The 24,737-nt window shown below is 31.9% G+C and overlaps 4 protein-coding genes and 1 non-coding gene across 5 annotated transcripts; 2 read left to right on the forward strand and 3 right to left on the reverse strand.

Moving 5' to 3' along the window:
* Positions 1 to 1,469: 1,469 nt before the first annotated feature.
* Positions 1,470 to 9,192, forward strand: LOC108338578 (O-fucosyltransferase 35). Its single transcript, XM_017575533.2, has 9 exons — positions 1,470 to 1,956; positions 2,847 to 2,990; positions 3,146 to 3,218; positions 3,317 to 3,387; positions 3,474 to 3,562; positions 4,489 to 4,621; positions 4,900 to 5,132; positions 7,937 to 8,413; positions 8,533 to 9,192. The coding sequence occupies exons 1-9, from the start codon at positions 1,522 to 1,524 to the stop codon at positions 8,723 to 8,725; spliced, it is 1,848 nt and encodes a 615-aa protein (XP_017431022.1). The 5' UTR covers positions 1,470 to 1,521; the 3' UTR covers positions 8,726 to 9,192.
* An 823-nt stretch (positions 9,193 to 10,015) lies between these two features.
* On the reverse strand, positions 10,016 to 11,015 carry LOC108337455 (auxin-binding protein ABP19a). The gene has a single exon (XM_017573985.2). It carries the CDS (start codon positions 10,860 to 10,862, stop codon positions 10,236 to 10,238), a length of 627 nt encoding a protein of 208 aa, XP_017429474.1. The 5' UTR covers positions 10,863 to 11,015; the 3' UTR covers positions 10,016 to 10,235.
* A 3,083-nt stretch (positions 11,016 to 14,098) lies between these two features.
* TRNAS-GCU (transfer RNA serine (anticodon GCU)) lies at positions 14,099 to 14,180 on the forward strand. Its single transcript has one exon. It is a non-coding gene; the product is annotated as a tRNA-Ser (tRNA).
* An 84-nt stretch (positions 14,181 to 14,264) lies between these two features.
* LOC108338316 (12-oxophytodienoate reductase 3) lies at positions 14,265 to 17,242 on the reverse strand. The gene is made up of 5 exons (XM_017575115.2): positions 17,089 to 17,242; positions 16,859 to 16,999; positions 15,701 to 15,831; positions 15,262 to 15,444; positions 14,265 to 15,001 (listed from the first exon to the last, which is right to left on the reverse strand). Exons 1-5 carry the CDS (start codon positions 17,148 to 17,150, stop codon positions 14,367 to 14,369), a joined length of 1,152 nt encoding a protein of 383 aa, XP_017430604.1. The 5' UTR covers positions 17,151 to 17,242; the 3' UTR covers positions 14,265 to 14,366.
* A 3,560-nt stretch (positions 17,243 to 20,802) lies between these two features.
* On the reverse strand, positions 20,803 to 24,236 carry LOC108338315 (12-oxophytodienoate reductase 3). The gene is made up of 5 exons (XM_017575114.2): positions 23,781 to 24,236; positions 23,534 to 23,674; positions 23,006 to 23,136; positions 22,393 to 22,575; positions 20,803 to 21,674 (listed from the first exon to the last, which is right to left on the reverse strand). The coding sequence occupies exons 1-5, from the start codon at positions 23,840 to 23,842 to the stop codon at positions 21,013 to 21,015; spliced, it is 1,179 nt and encodes a 392-aa protein (XP_017430603.1). The 5' UTR covers positions 23,843 to 24,236; the 3' UTR covers positions 20,803 to 21,012.
* Between the last annotated feature and the right edge of the window lie 501 nt (positions 24,237 to 24,737).

Here is a 24,737-nt window from a genome sequence, read left to right on the forward strand (position 1 = left end):
TAAATAATGCATCCAAAATTCCTTTTGGAATCTTCGTCGTCACACGTTTACACTGGTTTTGTAGTGAAATGAGAAAGTAAAATAAAAATGGAGCACACTGTAAGTTAAAAATTGGGTGCGAAATTTGAATTATATGACCTAATTAAGTGAATATTTGTTGTTTTGTTAGTCAAAAAAACATGTTCAATGTCTGTTATACAGTTTGCGTGTCTGAAAGGTTCATCCAGCTAACAACACCACACACATAATTTCAGAATTAAATTAAGAATGCATTAATGGTTGTCAATTACAGGCTGCAATTATATGCTGTTAGTTTCACTTAATCTTTTATATGCAATTATTCAATATTCATTCTTCACCGACACTCTTAAATACCCATTTTCAAATATTAAAATGTAAGATTTAATAAGCTCCATTAAACTTATAACAATTTCACTTTGAAAAAGTATATAAATTAACTAGTTTTTGTGCCGTGTTTTTTAGATTTTAATTTTTATTATTGTGATAAATAAATTTAATTATATTTAGATAAAAATTAAATTGTAGTATACGATAAGTATCATCCATAAACATATAATATTAAATATCATCACTGTATCTACTTTCAAAATGTTTTTTCTATTTCTATATATAATACTTTTTTCAGAAGGGATGTTTTTTTATTACTTTTTTAAAATTATACAGTGCATTAATTATTCCTTACCACAATATCACTATTATTTAGTTACAAATTTATATAAAAGTAACAAATATTAAAAAGTAATGATAAAAAATAATTGTCTCTTATTATATTAATTAATTATGAGACACAAACAAACAAATACTGATTAATTTTTAAATATAGAAATATAATAATTGTAAATAAATTTAAATGTCAATAAGGAAATAGTTATTTTTTTCCACGTTAAATTTAGTTGAAAGGAATTAGTTTTTTTTTTCGTTTAACTGAGTATAGGAAACAGTTACAGATATGTAACCATTAGAAATTTAATTTTGTTGCAAATTAAAATAAGTCAAATTATTATTAGCTCATTCTTAATTAATTACAACTAAAAACAAACGCAAAACAGAACCAACATCTTTCCTTAAATATAGAAGCAGCCATGCAATGATTAGGAACAGGAATCATTACACTCCATAAATTGAGTTTTTTTTTTTTTAATTCTCTTTACCAAGAAGAAGAGAAAAGACTAAGAACAACCTATGAAGCAGTGTATATATGTCTGGAGTTCAGGACGCGTAATAAAGGGGAGAGAGAAAAAAATAGTCATTATTAAGAAAAATCAACTATTTGTTACGGAAAGATTAATAAATCTGAGTTGGTTTATAATTTTAATAAATTTTAAATATTATAATTTTATAATAAAATATTTATTAATTTATTACTGAATTGGTCTTTGAAATGATATTTTAATAATAAATAATAACCAAATTAACTAATCATCATCATTATTATTAGAAGTATAATACAGGCACTACAAGTACAAATACAAGTGCAGAAAAAGCTTGGGTGTAACTCTAATGGCGATATTCTCCGAATCGAATCACCATCACAACGCTTCCGATGGGGTGTCCCAGCGAGTCAACAGCCCGCGGTTCTCCGGCCCAATGACTCGCCGCGCCCACTCCTTCAAGCGCAACACTGACGGCGCCAACTCCAACGGCGGCTCCGGTGAGGTTGAGCTCCAAATCAACTCGCCCAGATCGGAAGAGGCGTCGGAGGGTGTTCCAGTGGGGAGGCACAGTCACAATCACGTGACCCAGAGAGTGCATGTGAGGGGGCTGTTGAAGAAGCCCCTTGCTTCCATCGTTGAGGATTTGGGGTTTAGGGAAAAGAAGAAAATTGGGCACTTGATGTTCTTGGCGTTCTGTGGGTTGTGCATCTTCATTGGTGTTCTCAAGATATGTGCCACTGGCTGGCTTGGATCTGCCATTGAAAGAGCTCAATCAGATAAGGTTGGTTAGTTGGCATCATATTTTACTCTGCTACTGCCTCCTGTCAATCGACATTCTTTGATCATGTTATTGTAAATTTCTTACTGCGATGAAAGTTCTTCAAGTTTTAGGAAGACTGCTGTCAATATTTAACTTGGGAAAGGAGCTGAATTTTATAGTGTTTATTAGTTTGTTTTTGAGTGGAGACTCTGTTTATTTATTATGCTTATTGTGGATCTATTTTTGTTGCTGCAGAAGGTTCGAGTTAATTACTTAAATTAGATTTTCTTTCATCCGATCTAGAACTCAGGTTGATATTTTTTAATTTGAAATTTTGGTGTGATTTATAGGAAATCTTGTGTTTCAGGTGCAAAACAGTATAATTTCCTTAAAATAATGGGATTTCTTATTCAACCTTTTCATTTGCAACTTGTTCTGAAACTGGGCAATTGTGCTTTTTTCTTTGAGTCCTTTTGTGAGTACTAGTTATCAACTTTTGTGTTTGAAACTATCTGATTTTTTGTGAGCTACTGGGTTGTTTGGAATAGCAGGGGAGCCCCACTTTCTTAACTGTTACATAATATTTTATCATTTTAACACTTAAAGTAAAGAGGAAAACCCAATTAAGTTTAGTTTTGATTTTTATGTGCTGCACTCTGTCTACTTTGTGGGAGCCTCGTCTTTTGCACTAGGCTGTGAATTTATGGCTGTTAACCATAGACAGCTACTCTTATTCTACCCCATTGTGAAAATAATCTACGTAGAGATTAAGAAGTAGATTGATATATCATGATCCGATTTCCGACTAGGTGCTTGTATCCTTTTGCGTTACAACATTAATATTTGTAGGGTGTGGGGATTGTGTTTGCATTTCTTATCTTACCTAGTAAATTATTTTACCATTTTATCAGGAACTGCCTGACTCCATTGCTAGTCTAAATCTAATGGACAAAAGCTCCCTTGGTTATGCATATAGGGGGGGAGCAAGTGATGTTGAACGAACATTAAAAACATTAGCAACGGGAGTAGGTGGCAGCCATACTGCCATGGCTGAAGTAAGTCTCAAATCTGTATCTCAAGTTTATTGACTTAATTATGTTTGGTTTTCAAATGATTCAAGGAAGTACATGAAATGGAAAAAAGGGTAATTTATAGGCCTATTCAAACATGTCTTTGCCTTTTCGTTTATAAAAGTCTGCTTTTTATTTAGGATCCAGGGATCTGGTCTAAGCCCAACAGTGACAATTTCACCCAATGCATAGATCTTCCAAGTAATCGTAAAAGTATGAAGTTATATTATCAAGTATACTTCTTTCTCTTGTCATGCAATAGGTTATTCCAAGATTTTTCTCTTCTCACTTTTGACATTCTCTTTTGCCAGAGCTAGATGCAAAGGTCAACGGCTACATTCTAGTAAATGCAAATGGTGGTCTGAATCAGATGAGATTTGGGGTCTGGCTGTGTTGATTTCTGATGGTACATAATAGAAAGTTTGGCTGCAATAACCTGATTTCTTCTCAATATACATTTGATTGCAGATATGCGATATGGTTGCTGTTGCTAAGATTATGAAGGCAACGCTTGTTCTTCCTTCTCTTGATCACACCTCCTATTGGGCTGATGATAGGTTTTTTTTCTTTCCCTTTCCTACTATGCAGTTAGATATGTCCTTGTTTCTTGCAAGCCTAAAGCAATATTTAGTTTCAATCAATGCTAATTATATGTACGAATTGATATATGATTCAGATTACGTGTGTAAGCAAGTTACCCACAAACCCACCCAACCCAACCCCAATTACATTTTTGTGTATTTGTTGAGTATTTTGTAGTGCAAACAATTAGAAATGGTTTGGGTTATGGGTCCGTGACTGAACCCATGTACTTAATAAATATACAATAAGAATATTAATTGTTTAACAATTTTATCATTATGTTTTTATGTTTTATGATATGAATATGGTTTAGGTATGTGCTATAATTATTGTGTTGCCTTATGATATTGAGAAGTGTTGACAATTTTTTTTAGTAAAATGTGATATTAATTACTCAACTTGATGATTAACTCAATCATGCCCAATTATGATTGAATTGAGTTGTGTTTTCTAGATAAAAAAAATGTAAACCCAGCCCAACCAAATGAAATTTATTTGGGATGGGTAAAAAAATAGATTAAATTCAACTCACCCAGGTCACTGACACCCCCTTCTTGGAGTGTTATTTTTGTTCAAATCATGCAGCAGCTTAGAACTTCGGCTGATTAATTATGTCCAAGAGATGTGGGAATACAGCATTATTCCTTTGGTACTTTTGTAACATTATTTTAGAAGTATGCAATCCATTGCTATCATACAATCAACATCTTTTTGTGGACAATTATCACAAGTTTGTCTTTAATAGAAATGGTGTTGGCAGAAAGATCTAACTGGTTTTCCTAATCTCTCCTTCATGTATTCTCCCTTTCGTTATAGTTTTTAAACTTATTAAGTGATGAGTTGCCATTCTCTTGTTGAATACTTTCTGGTCTACAACTTAATATGTTTAATATATGTGCAGTGGCTTCAAGGATTTGTTTGATTGGAAGTATTTTATTCATATGCTGAAGGATGATGTACACATAGTTGAGAAATTACCTCATGCTTATGCTGGAATTGAGCCTTTCCCAAAAACTCCAATATCTTGGTCCAAGGTCCAAAAAACTTTTCAACTGCGATTACTTCTTTTTCAAATCTGGAATAGTATGTCTGATTAATTGATTCTTGCTTTCTTATTGAAGTTGGTCATCCGTCCACATGGTCTTTTTGGTAGCCAGTTATGTTTTTAAGAAAAATGAAAACATCACTATCAACTCTCATTATGAATGGCATTGTATCATAACGTTTGAATTTTTTTCACACAATACCATTGTGCTCCTTCATTATATTTCTAATAACCATGGTTAAATATATACATAATGTTTATGTACAGGTTCCTTATTATAAGACTGAGGTTCTTCCCCTCCTAAAGCAGCACAAAGTGATCTATTTCACTCATACCGATTCCAGGCTTGCCAATAATGACATTCCACATTCCATACAGAAACTAAGATGCCGTGTAAATTACAGAGCACTGAAGTATTCAGCTCCAATTGAGGAATTTGGAAACACGCTAGTATCTAGGATGCAACAGAATGGAAGTTCGTATCTTGCCCTTCATTTGAGGCAAGTTACAATTTAATATTCTGATACAAATGTATGCTGGATTTTTTCCTTCTTCTCTCTTCTACTTTTTATCGTTATGCATTCATATGAAGGGTTAGGGTGGAGGTTAAGATCTAACTGCATAGAATAGCTTTTGTTGTATGGTTCTCCCAAGTTGCTTATCAATTGCTATTTAGACCTTTTCACCATATCTCTTAGTTTCAAAGGGATGGTTGACATTAGGGGTTAAACAGTCAAGCCAAGCCATTTCGAACCCCTGAAGCTTGGGTTTGACTTGTGAAAAAAAAATTGGACGTGGTTCATTTGTTTAAACAGCCTAATTGAAAGCTTGAACTTGTGAAAGAAACAAAGTTTGAGCTTAGCTTGTTTAGTTCATTTATAATTTAATTAATATGCTTTTATGAAGATTTTTTTTTATTAATATAATATTTAATAGCTATATTAACACTAGATAACTATTTATTAATAGAAAAATGTGTTTGACATGTGATATGTGAAATTAAAAACTTTTAGACTATTACATTTTCATAATTTTGTAAATAAAAAAGGGGAAAGTGTGTTTTCGTATTTCAAATGTATTAAATATGTTTTCCAAAAACTTCTGGTATTATTTTTATTCCTTGTCCATCAAAATTTATACATAGTACTATTTAGTTATTTGTTTTTGTTAGTAATAGTAATTATACCAAAACATTTCATGAATACGATTTTGACCTTTTAATTTTACAATTAAAGTAATTTTTGTTAAATGTATAATTAACACCATATATAATTTCTGAGAAACTTATAAAATATGTTTAAATTTTAGAGGGAGGAAATTAATATGAATTTTTTAAGATGTAATTAGTATTTTAAGAACTTTCCAGGCATACAAAATGTATTTTGTCCTAAAAAAATTATAACTTATTTCATAAGCAATATATAAATAACAAAGATCAATAAAATATATCAAATTTTTGCGTTGAAAAATAATGTTTAATACTAAGTACCACTCAGTATTAATATATGTGTATATATATATATATATATATATATATATATATGTTGGAAGTCTCACATCAACTAGAGATAAGGTCAATTTAGAGTATATAAGTGGGTGCAAACATAGTTAGAGCCTATTGATGGGATGTGTTGGAAGTCCCATATTGACTAGAGATAAGGTCAATTTAGAGTACATAAGTGGGTGCAAACCTCGTCTTATAAGCCAGTTTCCGGTTGTGGGGGTTGAGTTAGACTTAAAGTCCACTTCTTAACAATATGTTGGAAGTCTCACATCAATTAGAGATAAGGTCAATTTAGAGTATATAAGTGGGTGCAAACATAGTTAGAGCCTATCGATGGGATGTGTTGGAAGTCCCATATTGACTAGAGATAAGATCAATTTAGAGTACATAAGTGGGTGCAAACTTCATCTTATAAGCCAGTTTCCGGTTGTGGGGGTTGAGTTAGACTTAAAGTCCACTTCTTAACAATATATATATCTGTTGGGTCTATCGAGGAGGGGGTTCACCGGAGAGGCACAAACATCAATGAGATATGAGCCCAACCATATAAGGAATTGACACCACTCTCTACTCAAAACCTTAAGGCAATGGGTTAATGGATCTCTCATCTTTATATAGTGCTCTACTTTCTCATTTCTATCCAACGTGGGACTTAGACTCACACTTGGATTCCCAACAATCTCCCCCTCAAGGGTGAGTCCCTTCCACATTGGTACACTCCTCCTTCAGCGGAAGCATTCCAACCACGAGTACCCCTTCGTACCGCCATTCACCTTAATGGGACACGCTTATCTGGAACCCTTCGCCAAGAAGACTTTTGATACAGGAATCATTATACTCGTTTGAGCTGGTCACCAATACGAACCATCGGCTCTGATACCATTGTTTATATATATATATATATATATATATATATATATATATATATATATATATATATATATATATATATATATATATATATATATATATATATAAGACAGATAGAGATGTAGATCATGTTTAAAGAGCTATTTCTTATCCTAACCTTTCATTTCCTTCTAATCTAACTTTATGTGATTAAGGGGAGCTTTTGAAAGTTTAATATCAATCTTGAGTTTGTTTGTTTAACTAAATAAATGAGTTTGAACAAGTAATTAACTAGTTGATTTTCTTAACTCATTATAGTGCCACTCAATTACACCCAAGCAATGTTTGGCTAGGAATAGTGATAAGGTTAGTTACAGGACATTAGGATCCTATTCTGCAGTTTACAAGGCCTGGCTTATGTGGTGTGATTTTCCCTAGATTGTTTTAGCGACAAGAACATAAAGTGGAACATTATTTCCTTGAAAACTGATCTCTCATTTGAACCTACATGGATTAATAATAAGATCAATGTAAAATAGCATGCTTCTTGGTGAAGGACCCATTGACATGAAAGTTTTCCTCGGCCATTTTGATCATGGAAATTTTGAACCCGGACAGATTTTGTGCAAGTTTAGAACTGCTTTTTTTTTTAATGAAAGTCAAAGATTTGGACCCTACAGTTGTTGGCTGTATAATTAAATTGTCATCAATGTCTATTTCAGATTGAATCAGATGTTAAACCTGCTTCCATATTTTTGGATGATATGCGCTTAGAGTTTAATTAACTGGTACACTGAATCAGATTCTATAAGTTGTCTCACGGAATAAGGATCCGAAGCATTACCTAGTTTTGCACTCCTTTGATGATCTCAACGCAGAAGATATTTGTATTTTTGTCAAGTTTAAATAAATATCCTACTTCTAACCTTACACTATTGCAATTTGTTATAGATATGAGAAGGATATGCTTGCATTTACAGGATGCAGTCATAATTTGACTGCAGAAGAAGATGAAGAACTGAGACAGATGCGATATGAAGTCAGTCACTGGAAGGAGAAGGAGATTAATGGGACTGAGAGGAGATTGCTAGGAGGTTGTCCATTAACTCCAAGGGAAACTTCCCTATTGCTTAAAGCATTGGGTTTTCCATCACACACCAGGATTTATCTAGTAGCTGGAGATGCATTTGGAAGAGGGAGTATGAAATATCTCAAGGATGATTTCCCCAACATTTTCTCTCATTCCTCTCTGTCCTCTGAAGAAGAGTTGAATCCTTTCAAGAATCATCAGAACATGTTGGCCGGTATAGACTATGTTGTCGCCCTAAAGAGTGACGTTTTTCTTTACACTTATGATGGAAATATGGCAAAGGCGGTACAAGGTCATAGGCGCTTTGAAAACTTCAAGAAGACCATCAATCCAGACAAGTAATGTATTCCTAACCTGTTTCTTTATTATGTGGAACATGATGATTTGATGATATGCATTTTAGATCTGTGTTAACTGATTCTTCATTCTCACTGATTTATTTCAATGGTTGATGCAGGATGAATTTTGTTAATCTTGTTGATCAGTTGGATGAAGGAAAATTTTCATGGAAAAAGTTTAGCTCCAAGGTCAAAAAACTGCACGAAGACCGAATTGGTGCTCCATACCGAAGGGAACCTGGAGAATTTCCAAAGCTGGAGGAAAGTTTTTATGCAAATCCTCTGCCAGGATGTATTTGTGAAACAAGATAGCAGTAGAGACGCCACTCAAGGTTGTCTGTCTTATGATGTCATGGCAGAGCTACAATCAAAAGACACAAACTATCTGATATATTCCATACTTCTGTCTTGAGGAGATAGCAATGTGCTCGGCTGTCTGGTAAGGTGCTATGATTTCCTGGCTGTTGGGATAAGATTATAAATAGCCAAGGTGGGGGGATAAGAAACTGAGATTCCTAGCAGCAGTATTAAATTTAAGGATCGAGCACGGGCAGGCCAGAGTATACACTGTCAATACATGCAATAGAAATTAAACACCATACCTTTTTAAGCAGACCTCATCTCTAACCACACTTATGAATGGTTTTTCTTTCTTTCTAGATTATATTTTATTCATTTCTTGTACTAATAGCAGGAGAAGGGGGTGGGACTGAATAAGTTGTATTCTTGTTGTACAATAAGATTAAAGAATAGAAATCTAGTTTCATCGATTTTTTAAACTGGTTTCTTTAGAAAAGTAATACTAGGAATGTACTCTTTTAATATATTTCTTCTCATAAATTGTTTATTGTGAGAAACTCATGGAGTCCACCAAATGAAGCTGAAGTCTTTATGTTAAAGTTTTGGCTTAGAGTCCTTTGAACTCTCCATTATAAAATAACTGTCTCTGAAGCTGATAATACACCTGTAAAAAAAAAACTCAATTAATATAAAATCAGTAAAAAAAATCTTCAGCTGTCAACTACTTGTGTCTCTAGGTGGTACTTTATTTATTATTTTTGATTATATGTGGTTTAAAAAGGTTAAAAAAAACTATTATGTTGAAAGAAAAGAAAGTAGAATGGCTATTGTTTTAGGATAGAGGGAGTGCATCTTGAAAAGGCGAGTCAGACATTTTTTTCTAAATAATGAAAAGGGTGTAAAAAAAACTTCATTAGACATTATCTTGTTAGTACATCACCCCCATCACTCTGGTGCTGAACAGTTAAGTATCTATAAAATACGTTAAAACAACTCATTGAATTTCTTTTTACCTACTGGGTTGACAGAACATGTATTTTATTTAAAATAATGTTTAAGATTCTAGCAAGTTTGAATAAACATAGCAGAACTATGGTAACAAAACACTCCTTATTACTGTATAGAATAGAAGACCCCTGTACTTAGTAAGAAGTGGGCTTCATGCATTTTCTGAAAAAGCCAAGTTTAAATTTTTACATTGTTGGATTGCAAGTGCATGTCAAAATTTTACAATCATTATTCATAAAAATACACACGAGAAAAGGCCACATATTAAAGTCATCTCAGCTCAATTTTCTGAAGTACGAAATCATCTGCCTTCAACTGAAACTTGATAACAATAAAAATCACAACAACAACCAAATCGCCTCAAGTTTTATTCTCAACTACAAAGCTTGCTCAAAGAAGAGTCCTACCTACACATGCATACTAAATCCAAATGTAGACCCAGGCGATAAATAAACTTAAACATGAGATACAACATGCTTGAGTTCAGTCTCTAACATGGATAACTACCCATGGTTTAGCCTGAACCTCCAAGAACACCCTTAAGCTTCTTCACCAGAGCAGCATCAAGGAAAGTGGTTTGCACTATCAGTGGTGTGGGGAAATTACTTTTGAACAAAGCAAAGTCCAGAATTTGCAGACCAGGGTTGGAGCTACTGAAGCTAACAATAGCCAGGGCTGAAGAACCACCTGCATTGATTTGGAAGTGCAGCAAGCCTTGAGGGAATACCATAACATCCCCCTTATTAAGTTTTTTGATGTAGACAGAGTTGTCAGATGAAATGAATCCTGCCAAAATGCTTCCTTGTATTACAACAAGTAATTCTGAAGCTCCGGGATGAGTATGAAGTGGTATAACTCCACCTCCTGCCAAGTCCAGGCGGGCTGCCGATATGCCAAGGCCATTTACACCAGGAAACTGAGCATCAAATGCAGGTGTCACTGCAGCTTTGATAATATTTGAGGTGTTGCCAGCAATGGCAAGGCCACTGTAAGCAAAATCATCTGCTGTGACCTTTGAAGGCTTCTTGCAGGAGTATCCTGCAGGACCAATAGGACCTGCAAGATCTGCCACGCAGAAATCTAGGACAGAAGCATGGGAGAAGGAGAAAAGAGAAAAAACGAGGGAGATAATGAGAATCATCGCTTATTGTAGATTGGAATGCTCTCACCTTAACTTGATGCAGTATTAGTAAAGGTGTTTGGTTGGTTACACTATATATAATTTGAGGGGAGGGTATGGACCTCTCTTCACCATGGCCATTGAATTGTTTCGATATGATTTGATATGGATAGATTTTTCTCACTGATGGCCATAAAGGACATAATTTGAGCTTGGATTGGTGCATGTGAGTGTCAAACTTTTTCGTAGATAACAAGGACCTACTTTTTGTTTGAATGTAGAAGGAACACAGGCATCTTTCGAGTATCTTCTTTTACTCTGATAGATATTATTTCAAGTGCTCTATTTTGCATTCGTGATTACTGGTAATGACCTAAACTAAGATCACTTTCTGGTAATGCTGTTCTTTATAATTCTGCTTCAATCTGTCTTAAGTGAACATTGAACAACCATGCTCAAGGTGATATTGATATTATGCAGAATTTAGTAACTAACGAAGGAACAGGGATAACAGTAAATGAAAGTACTGGGGTTTAAGGTAAAATAATGATGTTTTCAGTGTTGTATTGTATGAGTATATATCATCCAAAACCAATGGGTTTCATTGGTTCATTTGATTGAAGCATAGTGTAGATACATAGATTATACTTTTTTTTGTTAATTCTTCAATTTTAGTGCTTGAGACATTCTTTGGTAATGTTTCCAATGCTATATATGTCAGAATCAACATTATAACATGGATAAGTTGGAATAATGTCTATTCTTGGACTCTATTGAGTGTTTTTCAAGAAATTGTAAATATTGCTCCTACTCAGATACTTGAAGATTCTAAGTTTCTTTTTTTCTTGTGACCCTTCAAATGGTGGATATGGATTTAAGGCATCAAAGTGTAAAATTGTCAAGGACTAAATAAATAGTGTCTATCAAAATTATCATTTAGTTGAATTTGGTGTTTGCTTTAGGATTTTGGGTGAACTCGTTCAATTTATCTTCCTATTTGAAAAAAGCAGTGTACTTGCCATAATAAACTTCTATCTAAATTTGGAGTCTGAACAACAATTTCTCTTCTAGCATACTCTCAATCATGATCTGCAAGAGTGACACAGTTTCTGTTTACTATTTATGTTATCCAAATAGACACTCATTTTTTCCCTTTCTACTTACAGAAATTTCCACAGACTGTAAATCTAACGTTCATTCCCAGAAACAATAAGAAAATCTGAAAATGACAAACATATGGTGGTCCTCAACAGCATAGCAAAAGAAAGAAATGAAGGGCATAAAAAGACATTTTGACAGCTACCCTTTCTGCAAGTCTTGTTTGTGTGTTAGTGTGGATATTAAGCAAGCACATGTATATGAGGTTGCCATACATTCCCCTTCTTCCAGGGAACCTGGCAAAAGGTCAACTTGGTGTTCCCCGACATGCAACGCAACTAAGAGTAATGAAGATCTTCATTTATTTTAATCATCTTAGCAATTACCATTCTTTTGGTCAATGGTACCTCTCAAACATATTGCAAATCTGCTACGTTTGTTGGATGCTCCAAGTACTGATAAGGATAAGCCTGTCATTGTAAATCAACACTGGTCATTCACTTCTTACCAAATTCAAGAAAAGGGTGGCATTGGTATCACTTTCACTGTCATAATTTGAATTTCCTTGTCGATTGTGTCTGTGAGATGCTGCCAAGAGAACCATTGCAGGACACTGCTACGTTTCTTATATCTGTACAAATTACTGATGAGCTGCCATGCACGTACCTTATCCATGTTTTCAAAAAAAAAATTCAAATCCGTTGAGTTAAATACTTTTTAATGATTCTAAGTTTTTCCCAGAAAGTTAAAAAAAATCTATGCATTAATCAGTTTATAAAAATTCATGCTTTATCTAAATTTTTATGCTTTTTAAATAAATTACTTTTAATATTTATTAAAAAAATTACTTCACTTTGTTTCTCTTATTTTTCTTTTTTTAAAAGTCTTCCGGAAGATGTTTAATAAAACATCCTTAAATTAATTTATATGTAAACTAATTTGTATTAATAAACGGAACCCATTTTAGAATTTAGAAAAAAGGAATTCAAGAATTGTAAACGAATATATATATATATATATATATATATATATATATATATATATATATATATATATATATATATATATATATATATATATATATATATATATATATGATAGAAAAAAGGCCAAAAAAGAAAATAAGTGGTCACGAGTGTTTTTCAAACATTACGGGACAAAGCGAGGATCACATGCTAGTGTAGCTATGGGTCCTTGCTATAAAATCAAGAATTTTTCATTTCCCTTCTTGGAAGAACCTAAAGTAATTCATATACTATTATACTAACAATATTAAAATAATAATTTAATAAAAATTGTATAGCAAGAAATAGTTGTACAATGTCTAAATGAATAAACATTAATGTGAATTCGTAATATATTATGTTAACAATATTTATTGATAGATAGGCGATGAATCTTATAAGACTCAAATCTGTTTGATATGATATAAATATTAAAATAAGTTTTAATACAAATTTAATTATGACTAAACTATTAAATTTTAAACCACTGTCGATTTAGTGACCAGTATAGTCTTAAAAATATTGAGTTTTATGATTCCTTTGTATTTCAAAATTAAATGAAAGAAAACATTAAATATTTTGTTATATCTTTAATAATTTATTAGAATTATTTTTCTAAAAATATAAACAAGAAAAATATGATTAAGGAAAATATAGTCAATATGTTTTAAAATTACAAAATTATTTTATGTGATATATAAAATATTAATTATATATAATTGTTTTTTATTGTTTTAAAATATTGTAAAATTAGTAGACACTGAGCTTACTTAAACTTTCAACCAGAAAAATACTAACAAATACTTTTCCTTACATGATTTTATGAGAACAATGTTTTACGCTAATGCAATTTGCAAATTTTCTTTCTATTCTATCTTTTATCGTAATCAACAGCCCAAGTATGTTTTTCCTTTATCTCTTTAAATATAATTTGATTTTTCTACAAGTTGCGAACAAAAGAGTAACAATATACACCATTGTTTATTCAAGTAAGCTCACTGATAAATAATAGTCCAAATGCTTGCAAAATATTACAACGTTATATATAAGTTCTGAAGCATTCTATTGAGTGTTCATTATTATTTTGAATATCTTCTACTTTCAAAAAGTAACATTTTATAATATATTGTAAATACAGATTTCAGCTGACAAGAAGTCGCTTTGGCCGAGTGGTTAAGGCGTGTGCCTGCTAAGTACATGGGGTTTCCCCGCGAGAGTTCGAATCTCTCAGGCGACGCTTCTCTGTTTTTTTGTTTGTTCATCATAACTTTGAAAGAAAAATGCAGTTTTGCAGAAGAAATATATTATGCAGTTAAAATGTAGAATGTAAAGGACATATAATTCATTAAAACAATTTTATTTTTTCAAATTACAGAAATAAAAAGATTAACTCTAATTTAGGAAACTAAAATCAATCATATCCTTAATTTGCATGAGTTTGTTTTTGCAGGAAAGGATAATCTGTGTAACCAATGACAGGGTCTGAGGTGTAAAAGGTGTTCCTGTTGTAGCTGGTGAGAGGTGCATTAAGCTTCAGCTTTGAAACCAAGTCTGGATTAGAGATGAAAAGACGACCAAAGGAAACCAAGTCAGCAAGGCCTTGAGCCACAGCTTTCATTCCTGAGTCCCTAGTAAAGCCACCACTGCACATCAATGTTCCCTCATAAGCCCTTCTCCACTGCTGCATCAGATCAACACTGTCTTCTTCCCTCTCTGCCTCGGTTCTCTCGAGAAGGGTGAATCGAGGCTGAGTAACATGAAGGTAAGCCAGTTTTGTGCCCTTTTCTTTCTGGAATTTGTTCAGTTTCTCAATCACTGCTAAGCCTAGCCCAAGTGGGTCAGAGTCAAAGGCATCCATGTGATCAATTGCTGGTGAAATTCTGACAGCAAGTCTTTCTGCCCCAATAGCAGAAACAACAGCTTCAACCACCTGCATTAGGAACCTGCACCGGTTTTCTAGTGATCCACCATATTCATCTGTTCGGTCGTTGATTGCGTCCTTCAAGAATTGATCGATGAGATACCCATGTGCCCCATGAATCTCGATTCCATCAAAACCTGTGCTAGTGTATATATAGTCTGTCACATTTCATCATCACCATAGATATATAGGAAGAACAGTCGTCCTTCCACACAAGAATTTTTTACTTTTATTTTATACTGTCATTCACTCTTTCTTTCTCTTTTCAAATATAAAACTTAACTTTTGTTAAGACTATTTTACTCAAATCAAATTTATCTAAATAACTTTTTTTTCATTGAAAATTGAAAAAGTAGATGTTATACTTAGCAAAACAATAAAGTACAACTTAATTAACCTGCTCGAATTGCATTAATTGCTGATTGGCGATAGTGCTGCACTACTTCAGATATTTCAGCAGTGGTGAGAGCATGAGGCTCTGAGAACACGCCATGGGACCCATCTGGCATGAGAACCCTCCACTTCTCTGATATGGGTTTACTGGTGGACGAAATAGGTGCAGCCCCACCAGGTTGATACACTGTTTCAAATCCACTTAAGGTGCTAAATGAGTGAACAATTCACTGAAAAGTGAATGTCATATAAAAAGACATAATTAAGGATGGAATGGAATTTATCATGATGCAAATATCTGTATGAAAAGTTAAGAGTCATTTTTTCATACATGTATGCTTCAATGCAAAATATGTGAAATTTGTGTTGTTATAACCTGTTAAAAATTAATTAATTGAGTCAAAGCCTAGAATATGAACACTAAAGGAGCATATGCATCTTACCTGGATTTGATGCGCGGCCAACATGCCAAAGTTGACAGAAGATGATGCTGCCTTTGGCGTGCACGGCATCCACTACACTTCTCCATGCTTCCACTTGTTCATCAGTGTATATTCCAGGCACGTGAGGAAACCTGCATCAGCATCACCACTTATTAGTTACTACTCACTGCTCATATCGTGCACCAAACTATATAATCAATTACAAAAATACTACATAAGAGCTAAAAAATGTCAATTCTTTTACGGTTATATTAGTTAATCATTATTTGGTGAATAATGATTAAAAAATATAAATACTTTTTAAAAATATATAATATTCGATATTATCAATATACTTTTTACAAAAGAAAATCAGAATTTTTTTTAAATTAATTGCTTAATTATTACCATTGGTTAAGCAAATTGATTTGAGTAAAAATGAAAAAAAAATGGATTAATATGGACGGTGGTTTCAGTTATCACATATTAAAAAGATTAATGATGGTTTCATGAATATCATTTTCAACAATGATTCAAATCACTCACACGAATCATGGTAAGTGTAACTCAACCGAAAAACTAGAAAACAAAATGAAAATCCGGAGAGTTTGAAATAAAATAAATAAATTGATTTTTTATTGAATTGAATCTGATTTAGGATTCTGTACATATATGTTGAAAATTGATAAAATTTAAACTCAAACCAAAATTTATTGCATATTCAATATCATAAATTAGTGTCATGCTCATATAATCAAGAACAATGAACCTGGAATTTATTACCTAACATTGATTTATCTTTTGAGATATTATTAAATCATGTTTTAACGCATTACATATATTTGAAGGTATACTTTGTAGCTTTTCCTCTAAAACGAAAAATGTAAACTTTGAATTATATTTTGCTAGATTAATTTGTATATATTTCATCTCTCCTTTCGATATCTGTATATCTTTTTTCAAAACATGAAATAAATCGAATGATGAAGGAACAAAACCAAAATAAACGAATGGTATACCATTATTTTTCATCAAATTGATCTAATTCAATCCTCAAATACTCCTAAACATAATTTTCATCACAAACAAAAAATTAAAGAACAATTGATTGGTTGTTTATCCCTAAATTAAACAACAGTAGAGAGATAATAATAGCGAGAAGAGATAGGTAGAATGTACCCAGAAGAAGTGGGAGAGATGGAAGTGCCTTCAGTGATGAGAAATCCACCTGGAGTTGATCTCTGAGCGTAGTACTCTACATGCGCTGCGTTTGGAATCCCCTTCAACGCTCTGCATCTTGTCATGGGAGCCAACACAACCCTGCACAAAACTTAAATCAAACAGTTAGTGCTCAATTCATAGATTTTGTGGGTATAGATTCAAGAAGAAGGCAATGAAAAGTGAGTGACCTGTGAGAGAGGTTGAATTTTCCCATATTGTAAGGAGAAAAAAGGCTGGAGATATCTGCCATTGTTGAAAGAAGAGGAAGTGATGAAGGTGGCAATCAGACAATGTTGAATGGTGCCAACCTACGACGCACTTGGGTACCATATATATAGTAATCCATGTTCTGCTGCATATGTTTCACGCGGTTTGACTTCCACGTGATTTATATTCTCTCTGTGGTCGGTTACCACATGTTCAAACATCTTGCGAAATAGAATACGAATACCTTTTAATTTCTTCATCAAAATTAAATCAAGTTTCTGTATTTTTTTTTTTTTTGCCATTTCTTCACCGTGATAGTCTGATAGATTTTTGTATTCATAGACTTTGACTGTGAAATGGCCATTGACTGCACACAGTTTTTCTTCTACAGTAGAAGGCGTCTTGAAATTCTAATAAATTCTATGCATACAATAAGTTAGCATCTACTTTTGTTTTTTTACAATTACATAAATATACTTTTTATGATTATATTACTTTTAAAAGAGGAGTCAAATATTGTTTGAGTGTTCAAAAATCATTTTTTAAAAGAAAAAAAAAATATTTTGATAACAACCTTTATATATAATCAGATTACAACTTTAATGATAAAATATTAAATGAAGATATTTAATTAAATTATTTAATAAATTATTATTATTTTGGTTTGTGAGATCCTTTTTATTTATTTGTTCTTCCAATTTAATTCCAGATAATATTTTAATGTCAAAGTGAATAGGAATTCAAGTATATTAATAATAAATATATATTAAATGGTAATAAATACTTATTAAATGTTATTTATTTATCTCAAACTTATATTTATAGATTTTAAATTCAACTTTGAGATAATACCAATCTAATGATTCAATTAATAATTATCATATTTATATTTAGTGTAATTATCCTTGGCAATTTTCAATCTAGTTGGATTTTATGGTAAAACTGTCCAATCTTGAACCATCATCCTATACAATAATATCCTATACAATAATAATAGCTGTAAATTGGTTGTATAAAATCATATGGCTTTCAATTTATCATTATTCTTTATTCAAATATAAAAACATACTTATTATTGTTTTCATTTAAAATTATAAAATGATTTTTCGATATCTTTCATTTTTCTTTTAAAGTGTATTATAATGTTTCGTTAACTTTTACGTTTATATTAAAGAGTAGGGATGTGTAAAGTTATTAAGCTATTTGACATATGTGGTGGATACATAATTAAAATATGGTTTAATGTTTTTGTAAGTTTTTATTTTCGTTCAAAATCTCAAATAGGTTTTCTTTTTCTTCTTCTTCGACGACGTCTTAATTGAGTTTTTATTTTGTGAAAATAGGTTCTCTTCTTCATCGACGTCTTAATTGAGTTTTTATTTTGTGAAAATTACAACAATTATACTTCTACCGTTAAATTAGACTTAACGACGTTAAACAAATGTTGAGGTGACATGATGATGTTAGTATTTTAATAACGTGACAAATTGTTAGATATACATGTGAGTTTGCCCTGAATTTAAGGAAAAAAAGATAGTTAAACAGATTTGTATATAAGAATTAGGGATTTAGTTCCTATTTAGGGTTCATTCACAAAAAAAGTTAGGAATCAATAAAAAAAAATTGGAGATTTAATGACTATCATATTTTTGGCCATAATGCTTCTCCATTATTCTTTTCACTAGTTCAATGGCTATCAAATTTTGACGAACATTAGCGCCAACATTCTGCTCTGCCCTTCAATCATACTATTCTCCAATTTTGTGGTAATATTATGCAGTTTCATGCTAACCAAATGTTATTGGGCATACAACACTTCTATGAGCATATTCTGCGCTTTCATCATAACAAAATCTTCTTGTATATTCTCCTCTTGCATGATATCATTTTGCAGCTCCATGATTTCCAAATGTTCCTCAACATTCTGATGCTTTCTGTTTCAAAATGTTCCTCAACCATACACAGAAGAAGATGACCCTAAGATTCTGAACAAAAATAGAGATTTACATATACATTAAATCTTAAAATATTTAATATATAACATTGCATGAATAATTGTAATTTTAATCCTGTGCATAATGATTGTGTGAAATTAATTTTTATTCGATACTACATCTTTACTATTTTAATTTTATAAAATAAAAATCAACATAATATTATGATATTAAAATAAGTAATATAATATAAATTATGTAAAAAGAAAATAAAGTTAAGAAGAAAATTGAAACAAAAAAATAGATGAAAGGAAAATAAATAGAATTGAATTTTTCTATCCGAATGGTTACTTTTTCTATTTTTAGGGAATATAATATAAATTATGTAACAAGATTGCGTAACTGCAAATGTAATTGATATATATATATATATATATTAATTATTCTTACTTTGCAACCCATGTCAAATGTTTCGAACACCTTTTATAAAAAAAAATATTTTTTATTTGAATCCAGAAATTATTAAATGACGCTGAATTAAAACCATAGTGTGTTAATTTTGAAAATAAAAAATAGATTTAGCAAATATTATAATATTGATGGTATTAATTTATTTATAAAATTGAAAATATTAAGATTTGTTTAAATAAGAAAATACAAATATCAGAATAAAATTAATTATATTGAAAAAAAAATATATCTTAAAAAATATTGTCCATTAATATAATCCATATTATAATATTTACATTATTAGAATTATTTATTGATTTTTTTATTTAATTGTTGATTTGTGATTTAACGAGAGACAGTCCATAATGTCTCTCCATTAAATGCTTTTATTAATTTTTTAATTATAAGTCTTGTTTTTAAATTCGAAAAAAAAATGGTAAGTGACATATATTTTATAGTTTTTGTAAGTCTAATTTATGTTATCTAAAGAACATTTGAAAAAAAAAAGAACTATATGATGGGCTAATTGGACTCGTAAGAAAAAGTACAGAATGTATTATAGTCTGTTAAATTCATTCTACATAATTCATAGTTTGCATGATTACATTGTGTGAATTTGTCTCCAAATATGTTCACTTATATATAAGTATTTTGTAAATTTTTCATTAATTAAATTTGTTTTAGAAGATTTTTCGTCAATTTTCAGTATTAACAATTTACTTATTTGAATTTGTTATTATTTTAATTATATATGCTACGAAACTTTTAAGAGAATTAATGAATATTATTTGTTTTAAAAAATAAACTTATAAAATTTATTATATTTAATAATTTTATTAAATAAAAATAAAGTTATTAAAATCTTATATTTTAATATTTCACATGCTATAAATAAAGAAAAATATATAAAACAAATAATTTCTTATGTAAAATAGTTTGCATGCATATGAACCAAATGTTACTGGGGACTAGACAAAGAAATTAATTTATATTTGTCATGTAGGAAGAAGAAATTATGACTAGCTTTTTGCGAACTAATGAAAAAGAGACAAAATGAACAGATCCCTGTTTAAAAACCTTACTCTCACCGCGTGCATGCATAGTTATTAAAATAAAAGGTAATGCAATAACTATATTATTAACTATAGATGTTGAATGAAATAAAAATAATAATTATATTTAAAAATAAATAAAAGTATGTCTTAAGTCCTAATTTCCTAGGGAGGATCCTGTCACTTATATAGAAAAGCTATCAAATTAATAGCATTATACTCTTCCAAGGTTTCATTGGTTATATGACTAATCTCAAGCTGAAAAACAATAGTTCACCATATTAAGAAGGAACGGAATTAAAACTATTATACAAAGTAATTCAATAATAAATACAGAGATGCAACTTCCATACAGGCCAAAGAAGTTATATCTCAGACAAATTTTCAGAACAAAGACATTCACTTAAGACTGAGACATTCCAATTATAAATATGACTATCTAAATTATAAAAGCCAAAAAACATTAAAGTTAAAGGCGTGCCCTTGGGTCCTTTGCCTCAGTTTCTTTGGTCATGAAAGGATAATCTGTGTAGCCTATAACAGGATCCTGAGTGTAAAACGTCTTCCTGTTATATCTGGTTAGAGGTGCATTAAGTTTGAGCCTTAAAACCAAGTCTGGATTGGAAATGAAAAGACGACCATAGGATACTAAGTCAGCATGACCTTCAGCTACAGCTTCCATTCCTAACTTCCTAGTAAAACCACCACTACACATGAATGTTCCCTCATAAGCCTTTCTCAAGTTCTGCATCAAATGAGCTTCCTCCTCTTCGCTGCCAGGTCTACCTGACTCAGTTTGGCCATAAGCTGTGTATCGAGGCTGAGTAACATGAAGATAAATGAGTTTTCTGCCCAGCTTTTTCTGGAAACTGTTCAGTCTCTCAACCACTGCTAAGCCTAGCCCAAGTGGGTCAGAGTCAATGGCATCAAGGTGATCAATTGCAGGTGAAATTCTGACAGCAACTCTTTCTGCCCCAATGGCAGAAACAACAGCTTCAACCACCTGCAATAGGAACCTGCACCGGTTTGCTAGTGATCCGCCATATTCATCAGTTCGGTCATTGATTCCATCCTTTAAGAATTGATCAATGAGATATCCATGTGCACCATGAATCTCAATTCCATCAAAACCTTCACACATATCACATTTCATCATATACCATGATAATTATGTTCTATATAACAAACCCACATGCACGAACTAGAAATGTAAAGAATTCGCAGCAAAATATCAAGAGTAATTAATCTCCATCCAGCTGCATTGAAACTGCCGTAAAAATTTAAAGAAAACATTATCTTACTAGAAACAGTAGGCAATTATTTCATATCTTCCACACAACTTTTTACAAGGGCCAAACCCCTCTAAGAAGTATCACAAAAACTAATCAACACCTCCGTTTTAAGGCGTAGAAATCTGTAATCTTGTAGGTTTTGAAGTATGGTACAGTTATTTCTCCTTATTGCTAAGCTCATTAAAACAGTGTGTAACATTTTCTACCTATAACATAAGACTGAGACGCATCCACAGGCTAACTTTAACCCATTAGAGTCAACTTTACTTTTCATTCACTAGGAATTGAAATCTATTATTGAAAATAGAATTAAAATGCAGCATATCATCACCACCGTTATCTCTTCTTTTTATTTTCTTCAAAGTTACAAGAAAAATAGATCAGATAAGGGAAACAGATGGTGTGTATACATGTACACAATGTCATCATTAATGACAGCTAAATACTACAGAGACACTTCACTTGAACACATACATTAACATACTGTAATATCTTAATTGAGACGACTACATTTAGTATCAAAAACCATTTGCTGTTGCTGATTTTAAGAAACCAACCTGCTCGAATTGCATTAATTGCTGCTTGGCGATAATGCTGCACAATTTCAGGTATCTCAGAAGTATTAAGTGCACGAGGCTCTGGGTAAACGCCATAGGACCCATCGGGAAGGAGAATCCTCCACCTCGCCGATAGGGGCTTGGAGGTGGACGAAATGGGTGGAGCCCCACCAGGCTGATACACTGTTTCACAGACACAAAATGAGTGAATAACTCAACAAACAGATAACTGAAGAGTAAATTTAACACGTTCCAGCACTTCAGTAGAATCAGTTAAGTCAAAATCTGAAAATATTAACTATTTGTCGTGCATGGACTGAGTTAATTAAAGAACAAAATTATATGCATTACATTAAAATTAACTCAGATGATCCAAGCAAAACTGTAATCACAGTTCACACCAAAAACTTCTAAAAAACTCTCTTTAAGTTTTGTCTTTAGATAAGTAGTAGTGACCATAAAATTTGAGTCTAGGATCTATGCAATACAGATTGTTGTATATCAGAGGGAACCAACCCAATGAATAATTTAAAGGCCAATCGATATCTCTGAAGAATTAGGACCCAAAATGAGCACTGATTAAATTGGTGGATGAGAATGAGGTTCACTTTACCTGGATGGGACGCACGGCCAACATGCCAAAGTTGACAGAAGATAATGCTGCCTTTGGCATGCACAGCATCCACTACATCTCTCCATGCCTCCACTTGTTCATCCGAATATATACCAGGCACATGGGGAAACCTGCATCAATATTTTTCTGAATTATAAAAAAATTACCAAGTAAAAATATATTTTTTTAAAGTTACAAACAAAAAATCGTAAAGATTAAAACAGGTCTCCATTATTCAAACGAGTCCTCTGACCACCAATCACAAACAGCACCACCCCGTGACTCGTTGTTTGACAGTTCAATCATTGAGGATCCGCAACAAAAATTAGTACAAAACCAAAAAGTTTTGTTTTAACATTAGAAATTATCAACTAAATTATTTTCAAAAAAAAAATTGTAAAAAAAAAACTAATTAAAATTGAATGGAAAAAAATATATCTCCACCAACAATAAATAAAGAAGAATATATAATATGAATAGGATGAAGAGAAATGAAATAATAGGAATAGAAGAGAATAGTGGAAGTACCCAGGAGCAGTGGGGGAGATCAAGGTGCCTTCGCTGATGAGAAATCCACCCGGTGTTGATCTTTGAGCGTAATACTCAGCAAGTGCTGCGTTTGGAATCCCCTTCAACGCTCTGCATCTGGTCATGGGAGCCAATACTACCCTGCGCAAAACCCAACTCAGATTATCAGATCCCCCAATGTTTTGTTCATGAAAAAATAACAGATTTAACAAAACTAAGCAAGTGATGAAAAGTTTGTGTGAGCAACCTGTGAGAGAGGTTGAATTTGCCCATGTTGTAGGGAGAAAAGAGGGTGGAATTTTCCGCCATAGTTGGAAGCAGTGGCGATGATCTTGCTTCACTTGACTTTGATATAATATAAAAGAAGTTCAATTATTGAAGGATCAACTGTGTATATGCTTCTGCTTTTGCAAGCTCAATTGGTCTGAATGTTGCACGTGATTAATACTGTCTGCGGTGAGTTTTGCACATGCTTAATCTCTGATTGATTATTAGCTACGTTGATTTAAGATAATATTTTAGGGTTGAGTTCTGGACGGTGATGGAGTGAGTGGGTTGAGTTGAGTTTGAGAATGATGGTGAAAATGATGTTGGCGTGGGTGTGGTTTCCACTGGAGAAAACTTTTTGAAGATTAGTGCCTTACTTTCTTCTGTCCAACACTTTCACTCACTATTATTGCCCACTTTACTCTTATTGGGTCTTCCTGGTCAAGTTTAGGCTTAGGGTAAATATGAATAATGATATTTTGACACTACAATTTTTTTTATTATAATTTCATGCTATTTTATTATTATTTTTTTATTAAAAATTTATTAAAACCATTTTGTCTTTATAAAAGTTGTGAAACAGTAATCTAAATAATTTTTTTCTTATCCATAACTGTTTTATTACAGTTGTGATATATGGATTGAACAATTAATAATAAAATAATTTAAAAAAATGGATAGAAATTCGCGTGTTTAGTTTCTATTTTGTGCTGATTGGGGGAGTAAAAAGTTGTGTAGTATTTAGTCGTACAATTACACGAAGCAAACTATATATATATATATATATATATATATATATATATATATATATATATATATATATATATATATATATGAGATGTAAAAGTTGAGGTGAACTTGATATAATTTATGGTTTCTTTTATAATATTCTCTATCAATTTATTAAGAGTGTGTTATTTATTCATGTAATTTGTTG

The sequence above is a fragment of the Vigna angularis genome, chromosome 1, assembly GCF_016808095.1.
Source record: "Vigna angularis cultivar LongXiaoDou No.4 chromosome 1, ASM1680809v1, whole genome shotgun sequence".
Taxonomy (NCBI): Eukaryota; Viridiplantae; Streptophyta; class Magnoliopsida; order Fabales; family Fabaceae; genus Vigna; species Vigna angularis.

What these genes read in the sequence shown, in the direction of transcription:
- LOC108338316 (XM_017575115.2), bottom strand. Translation starts at nt 17,150, where the DNA reads ATGGCAGATATCTCCAGCCTTTTTTCTCCTTACAATATGGGAAAATTC. An exon ending in AAATTCAACCTCTCTCACAG is followed by an intron (nt 17,000 to 17,088) that starts GTCACTCACTTT and finishes AGTTTTGTGCAG; the next exon opens with GGTTGTGTTGGCTCCCATGA. An exon ending in ATCTCTCCCACTTCTTCTGG is followed by an intron (nt 15,832 to 16,858) that starts GTACATTCTACC and finishes ATGCTGATGCAG; the next exon opens with GTTTCCTCACGTGCCTGGAA.
- LOC108337455 (XM_017573985.2), bottom strand. Translation starts at nt 10,862, where the DNA reads ATGATTCTCATTATCTCCCTCGTTTTTTCTCTTTTCTCCTTCTCCCAT.
- LOC108338315 (XM_017575114.2), bottom strand. Translation starts at nt 23,842, where the DNA reads ATGGCGGAAAATTCCACCCTCTTTTCTCCCTACAACATGGGCAAATTC. An exon ending in ATCTCCCCCACTGCTCCTGG is followed by an intron (nt 23,137 to 23,533) that starts GTACTTCCACTA and finishes ATATTGATGCAG; the next exon opens with GTTTCCCCATGTGCCTGGTA. An exon ending in TGGCCGTGCGTCCCATCCAG is followed by an intron (nt 22,576 to 23,005) that starts GTAAAGTGAACC and finishes TCTGTGAAACAG; the next exon opens with TGTATCAGCCTGGTGGGGCT.
- LOC108338578 (XM_017575533.2), top strand. Translation starts at nt 1,522, where the DNA reads ATGGCGATATTCTCCGAATCGAATCACCATCACAACGCTTCCGATGGG. An exon ending in AAAGAGCTCAATCAGATAAG is followed by an intron (nt 1,957 to 2,846) that starts GTTGGTTAGTTG and finishes CCATTTTATCAG; the next exon opens with GAACTGCCTGACTCCATTGC. An exon ending in GCCATACTGCCATGGCTGAA is followed by an intron (nt 2,991 to 3,145) that starts GTAAGTCTCAAA and finishes CTTTTTATTTAG; the next exon opens with GATCCAGGGATCTGGTCTAA.